Source organism: Pipistrellus hanaki (genome assembly GCF_964339955.1).
Source record: "Pipistrellus hanaki genome assembly, chromosome: 14".
NCBI classification, from domain to species: Eukaryota; Metazoa; Chordata; class Mammalia; order Chiroptera; family Vespertilionidae; genus Pipistrellus; species Pipistrellus hanaki.
The window spans coordinates 2,144,733-2,152,267 of NC_140516.1; the positions used below are offsets into that span (position 1 = coordinate 2,144,733).

Sequence of the window (7,535 nt, forward strand, 5' to 3'; positions counted from 1 at the left end):
ATCTCAAATAAGGTCACATTTACAGGCACCAGGTAGACATGAATTTGGTGGCAGGGCACTATTCGGCACTTTTGCTGACCTTTTACTAAAGAGAAAGAGGAGAGGAAAGGGGCCATCATTATGGACCTGCTTGTCAGTGAGCTGGTAGGTGTGAGGAGGCATTGATGGGAGCATGGAATTGGCTCATTGATCATTTTTAACTTTATTTAAGTGTGAGCACTTTTCATTTTGAAATTGAGGATCCTTTCTAAGTGTCATCTTTATAGGTTTCATGCTCAGAGAGTCATGTAGATTATTACATTCCCCCAGGTTATTATATGTTATGTGATTTTGCTAGTCATACTATTATCATTCTCAGGATGATCATTAATATTATTGTAAATGTGTTGCAGAAGTGTAGAGTTACATGTGTTATGACCCTGGGAGCCTTCATTACTCTCCATGACACCTCTGATAACTAACTTGAAACTCGCCCACCAGGTTTTATAGCCGCAGACATTAAAGGCACCGGCTCCTGGACCCAGCTGTATCTGATCACCGACTATCACGAACACGGGTCTCTCTATGACTTCCTGAAGTGCACAACGCTGGACACCAGGGCCCTGCTCAAGCTGGCATACTCCGCTGCCTGTGGCCTGTGCCATCTGCACACGGAGATTTACGGCACCCAAGGAAAGCCTGCAATTGCTCATCGAGACCTAAAGAGCAAAAACATTCTCATTAAGAAGAATGGAAGTTGTTGTATTGCTGACCTGGGGCTTGCAGTGAAGTTCAATAGGTAAGTGATCTTTGCCCACTCTTTGGAATTCTATTAATCTCCAGAAGGTTTTGCACGTTGGTATTTAGGACAGTGGAATTTCAAGAATGTGTTTGTGCTTACATCCTATATAATAAAGAGATGAGGTGGTATGCAAATTGACCATCACACCCTTGCACATGATGGCCTGCAGGGGAGGGCAATTGGGGCGACCAGGCCAGCAGGGCAGGCATTTGGGAGGAACCAGGCCTGCATGGGAGGGGAGTTGTTAGGGGTGATAAGGCTGGCAGGCAGAAGCGGTTAGGGGCAATCAGGCAGGCAGGTAGGCAAATGATTGGGAACCAGCAGTCCCAGATTGTGAGAGAGATGTCCGACTGCTGGTTTAAACTGGCAGTTGGACATCCCCCAAGGAGTCCCAGATTGGAGAGGGTGCAGGCTGGATTGAGAGAGACACACACACCGTTACATAATTTTTTATTTCCTGTTTTTTATTGTCTTAGACCGGTGGTTGGCAAACTGCGGCTCATGAGCCACATGCAGCTCTTTGGCCCCTTGAGTGTAGCTCTTCCACAAAATACCACGGCCTGGGCAAGTCTATTTTGAAGAAGTGGCGTTAGAAGAAGTTTGTTTTAAAAAATTTGGCTCTCAAAAGAAATTGCAATTGTTGTACTGTTGATATTTGGCTCTGTTGACTAATGAGTTTGCCGACCACTGTCTTAGACATTCTTCTGTTTTAGTTTATGTAGATCTACTTCATTCTTTTTCATAATATTGCTACCATTTTTTCAAATATAACTTCTGAGAGAAGCCAAGATGGCGGCATAGGTAACCGCCTAACTATAGCCTCGCACAACAATTTCAAAAAATACAACTAAAATATAAAGTGGACATTATCCAGAACTACAGGAAAGTTGACTGACTGGAGAGAATTTCCAGAGAAAACCAAAAGGAAAATCAGAGGAGCTGTAAAAGCCTAGGCTACAGAGACAAGTTGCATGCGCGGAGAGGATGGAGCCGGAGAAGAGGGGGAGGCTGAGTGCCTGGCTGGCGTTCCCTAACCGGAAGGAGATAAAAGCTCTGGACTGTGCTGAGCCCCAGTTCCGACAGCACTGAACCCCAGTTCTGAGCGAGACCCTGCAGACCCAGACTCAGAGAGGGAATCTGGGCTGTAAGGCAGAAGCTCAAGGGAGTGGAGAAAGGCAGAACCCCAGAGTCGCACACATGGCGCACAGAGGACTGACTGTTGACTGTGCTGCTAGATTGCCATAGCGGGAAGGAGACAAAAGCTCCAGACTGTGCTGAGCCCCAGTTCCGACTGCACTGAACCCCAGTTCTGGGCTGTAAGGCGGAAGCTCAGGGGAGCGGCGAAAGGCAGAGCCCCTGAGTCGCGCACATTTCGCGCAGAGGACAGACTGTTGATTGAGCCGCTGGATTGCCCTAGAACGAAGGAGACATAAGCTCTGGACTTCTCTTAACCCCACTTCCAACTGCACTGAACCACAGTTGCAGGCTTGTTGGGGGAGACTAGACTGTCTGGTAGTGGGCAAAACTCTAGGGCACCTTTCTCTCAGAGGTGCTTCAGCGAGTACCAAAGGACACTGAGGAACACTGAGACTCAGGAACCTCATAGGGTGGGGCTAACCGGAAGCCAAGGCTGTAGGCTCCACCCTGAAACTCCGCTCCATCCAAACTGAGCGCAGAGGCTCTTGCAATTTTCCAAGTCTAGTCGAATAAGGCTGTCTCTTGGCATAGATACAGCTGATCCTCCCACCCTACCAACTCAGGGAAGCAGCGAAAATGCCGAGACAAGGAAACAGATCACAAACGAAAGAAATGGAGGACAAAAAGCAACTGAATATAGAGTTCAAAATCACGTTTATAAGGTTTTTCAAAAATCTCCTAGAAAAGGCCGATAAAATAAACAAGACCTATGAAGATATGAAAAGGGATCAACTAGAAATAATAAAGGATCAACTACAAATAAAGAATACATTCTCTGAGATAAAAAAAAAAAAATACTATACAGAGTCCTAAAAACAGAATGGAATATAGCAAGAATCAAGTCAAAGATTTGGAACATAAAGAGCCAGAGGACACTCCGCCGCAGAAGCAAGAAGACAAGAGAATCCAGAAAGTTGAAGATAGTGTAAGAAACCTCTGGGACAACTTCAAGCGAACCAACATCAGAATTATGGGCATCCCAGAAGAAGAGAGAGAGCAAGATAACGAAAACATACTGGATGAAATAGTGACAGAAAACTTCCCCCACCTGGTGAAAGAAATAGACTTACAAGTCCAGGAAGCGCACAGAATCCCAAACAAAAGGAATCCAAAGAGTACCACACCAAGATACATCAAAATTAAAATTCCAAGAGCAAAAGACAAAGAGATAATCTTAAAAGCAGCAAGAGCAAAGCAGGTAGTTACCTATAAAGGAGCACCTATACGATTGTCAGCTGATTTCTCAACAGAAACCATGCAGGCCAGACGGGAATGGCAAGAAATATTCAAGGTGATGAATAACAAGAACCTACAGCCAAAAATACTCTACCCAGCAAAGCTATCACTCAGAATCAAAGGCCAGATAAAGAGCTTCACAAATTTTAAAAAAAGCTAAAGGAGTTCATCACTGCCAAACCAGAATTATATGAATTGCTGAAGGGGGTTTTTTAGGAAGAGGGAGAAAATAAAGATAAAAATTATGAACAACAAATATGTAACTATCAACAAGTGAATCTAAAAACCAAGGGAATTAAAAAACCTGATGAACAATATTAACTGTTGAATATAATAGAATCAGAGGTACGGAAGGGGAGTGGACTGATCATTCTCGGGGAAAAGAGGAGTGGGGGATGCGGGATGAGTCTGAACATAAACTGTGCACCCATGGATGAGGACAGTGGGGGGTGGAGAAAGGGCAGAGGGTGGGATGGAAACCTGGTGGAAGGGGAAAAAAGGAGGAACTTTTGTAATAATATGAACAATAAAGATTTATTTAAAAAAAAAAAGAAAATACAAAAAAAACAAAAACAAATATAACTTCTTTCATGACCAGATTCACAGGCATTAAAGTTGCTTATGGTTTGTCTCTATTTCAGAATACTTTAATGAACATTGTATTTTATCAGTATATATTAATCCTTGCACACTTATACAAGTACTTCATCATGATGGGTTCTTTACAAAGCCTAGACAGAGGGATGTGCGTATTAAATGAAGGCATATTGCACATTATCCCTTCAGAAAGCCCGCATCAATTTACATTCCCCCCTGGAATAGACATGCCATTTCTCATCACCACTTGTTACGTCATTAATAGTTTAAATCACTACAATTAGAACGTCTTTAGGATGTTATAAACTATTGAAATTGTTTTTAATGTTATAGCTCTAGAATATAGCAGCCATTTCACATTTCAGAATTAATTTCAAGTCATAATATTAAAATACTAGAGGCCTGGTGCATGAAAATCCAAGCACTGGAGGGAGGGATCCCTCAGCCTGGCCTACCCCTTCTCATGTTCCAAGAGCCCTCAGCTGGGAGGCGATCGGGGGAAGCAATGCCCCATCAGACCTCTGCTGCTGCCAATTGCAGCAGCACAAGCCTCCGGCGGCCCCCATCTGAGGCTTGCCTGTGCCTCAGGCGTTGGCTAGGCAGCCGCCATCCGAGGCTTGCCTATGCCTTGGGTCAGCCCTGGGTGGTTGTGGGGCTGAGGGTTTTGGGGACTCCAGAGGCAGGCGCGCACTGAGCAGCCATGTGTCTGTGCCTTGGCAAGGCTGAGGGGACTGTACGCTGCCATCTTTGAGGGCATGGCAGTCAGCATATTCCCTCCTTTTTGCCTGTGGGCACCTCCATCTTTGGGACAGCGTGAGGGTCAGTTAGTATATTCCCTCCTGAGATAGGACCAGTCCAGCCCAGCCGACAAGACTCAGTGGTTGACCAGGAGATCACAGTTGATTCCTAATCAAGGCACATGCCCAGGTTGAGGGATCAATCCCCAGCGTGGGGCATGAAGGCAGCAGCCAATCAGTGTTACTGTCTCTCTCCCTCTCCCTTCCTCTCTGAAATCAATAAAAATATTTTTTAAAAATTTAAAAAAACACAAAAATACTCGTCCATAATAAAGCAAATATTAAAAAATTAAATAATCTTTCCTGGCTGTTCCAGTATTTTGATCTTGTTTGTTTTTAATCAGTGTAGTGTTAATTGGCTCAAATATTCATCCGATGCTATATTAGGAAATATAGAATACATTAATCTCTGCTTCATAGTAGTTTCCAGACCTGGGGACCTAACAAAAAGCTTTCATGTCTTCTAGCTCTAAAATTTACCTCACAAGTCAAAAACCCAGTGAGCGTCACTATGACATCAGTGTGACTGTGGGCACTGCTGCCCCAGCCCGCACTGGTGGGACCTGGAACCCTGTGTCACATGAGAATGGACAGGCAAATGACTCTTCTCGGTTTCCCTTCACACCCGCTTGCTCTGGGACACAGTCACCTACCATGATAGGTTACGTTCGGTATTGTCCTTTTTCTTTGAGTGACACCACACGTGTTTGGTGACAAAACTACCTGCATTCGTGCAAGGTATCTTGTCTTTATCCAGCTTGATAGCAGTATTCATGCTTAGCTTTCAGTGTACACGTGGTAGCAAGCTTGTGAAGAGTCCTCTCCAGACTGCTGGGAAGTTCTAGAATTGGTACTATTTATTTAAAGGGTATATTACTTTTACAAAATCTGGAAGATGTTAAATTTAAAAATACATCTCGCCTCAATGGTTTCTGATAAAAGAATGTGGACTTTTAGAAAGATAGATTTTCATTTATTTGGGAGGATAGTCTGACTTTTATAAAGTACAACAAAAATGGAAGAAAAACTATTTTGTTCTTAACCGTCCACCTGGACATCATCTGCTCCTGTCTCAGTGACACAAATGAAGTGGACGTGCCCTTGAACGCCAGAGTGGGCACCCGGCGGTACATGGCCCCGGAAGTGCTGGACGAGAGCCTCAACAAGAACCACTTCCAGCCCTACATCATGGCGGACATCTACAGCTTCGGCCTGATCATCTGGGAGATGGCTCGGCGCTGCGTCACAGGGGGTAGGAGTGGAGGGGTGTCTCCCGTTACGTTTGCATTCTCATTCAGAAAGTGAATACTCCTGTTCCATAGTTTAGATCTCAGGGATCCCATGGACCTCTCACAGGGCCTGTAACATCACTGGAAGGGCACGTAGTTGTCCTCACAGTTAACTTCTATTCTAGGGAAAGGAAACGGAGCAAAATCGGCAAAGGGAAAGGTGCCAGGGCCAAAGTTCAGAGGAAATCAGCCAGCAGCCTCCAAAGACCTCTCCTAGGGAAGCCAGGCAGGACACACTGTATTCCTCCAGCGTGTGATGTGGGAGATGCTGCTGTCCAGGAAGGAGTTAGAGACTTAGTTCTCAGCGGTTTTATGGCGGCTGGTCATGTAGGCGCCCTCTGCCTAGCATATTCCAAAATTCCAAATGCAGAGAGCGAGCAGGTCTCAGCACGAACCCTGCTGTCCGCACAGATAGTCCAGGCCCAGGCACCGCTGTTGGCATTTAGGGAGCTGCCTGACAGCAAGTTCCCAGACCCCTTTCCCAGGATGGCGTCTCCGGCTTTACCTTTAATGGTACAGATCAGGCTTCTTTCTGCAGCATTTGTTAGGAACAATGTCGAGAAACAAATTAGATGAACATTTAGGGTGTTTTCCTTGCTGCTTTTCCCCCCCCTTAAATTGTTACTTCTGTAGCTATGGTGGGGTCCTGATAGGCATAGGGGAAATAATCCTGTGTAATAAAAGGCCAGCCACCATAAGCAGAAGGACCAGAGATCAGAACCACCAAAGCCTCTCACAGGGCTGGCCCCGCCCCAAGCAAGTGGTTAGGGGCGATCAGGCAGGCAGACCAGCCGTTAGGGGTGATCAGGTGGCAGACAGCCCCTCACTAGACTGGCCCACCCCCTAAGCAAAGAAAGGGAAGCCCAGGCCACTGGCAGCAGCGACTGTGGCACATGTGTGGCCAGCCAGTGATTGCCCCGCAGAGCGAGGTCCAGGCCAACTGCTTGCAGCTGGGGGAAGGAAAGCCCCCAAAGGCCCTTTCTCAGGCCAAGCCTAGGGACTGTCCTCCACTGAGTCCACAAATTTTGTGCACCCGGCCTCTAGTTAGACGTAAAAAAAGAGAACAACATTTACTACTAAAAGTGAATCAACCGCCAAAACCAGTTTGGCTCAGTGGATAGAGCGTCGGTCTGCGGACTGAAGGGTCCGAGGTTCTATTCCGGTCAAGGGCATGTACCTTGGTTGTGGGCACATCCCCAGTAGGGGATGTGCAGGAGGCAGCTGGTCGATATTTCTCTCTCATCGATGTTTCTAGCTCTCTATCCCTCTCTCTTCTCTGTAAAAATTCAATAAAATATATATATATATATATATATATATATATATATATATATTTTTTTTTTTTTTTTTTTTTTTTTTTAAAGTGAATCACCCACTCTATATGTTTCTTCTCTGTGTAGGATTCAGCTTCAGTTCCATAGTTTAATGAGGTGCTGAGTAGATTGGTGTATTCTGTCCAGCCACGTTGTTGTGTCCGCTGTTTCCTCCCTGCAGGAATAGTGGAGGAGTACCAGCTGCCATATTACAACATGGTGCCCAGTGACCCATCGTATGAAGATATGCGTGAGGTTGTGTGTGTCAAACGTTTGCGGCCAATTGTGTCCAATAGATGGAACAGTGATGAGGTACGTGGAACCC

General features: G+C 45.5%; 1 protein-coding gene across 3 annotated transcripts in view; it reads left to right on the forward strand.

The window, feature by feature from the left end:
• Nucleotides 1-7,535, forward strand: part of BMPR1A (bone morphogenetic protein receptor type 1A) — a 162,803-nt gene that overhangs the window by 151,041 nt on the left and 4,227 nt on the right. For all 3 annotated transcript variants that reach the window (XM_084904177.1, XM_084904176.1, XM_084904178.1), the window contains 3 exons: nucleotides 481-778; nucleotides 5,685-5,860; nucleotides 7,392-7,522. In XM_084904177.1, the coding sequence (XP_084760303.1) occupies nucleotides 481-778; nucleotides 5,685-5,860; nucleotides 7,392-7,522 (605 nt within the window). The remainder of the gene's footprint in view (nucleotides 1-480; nucleotides 779-5,684; nucleotides 5,861-7,391; nucleotides 7,523-7,535) is intronic.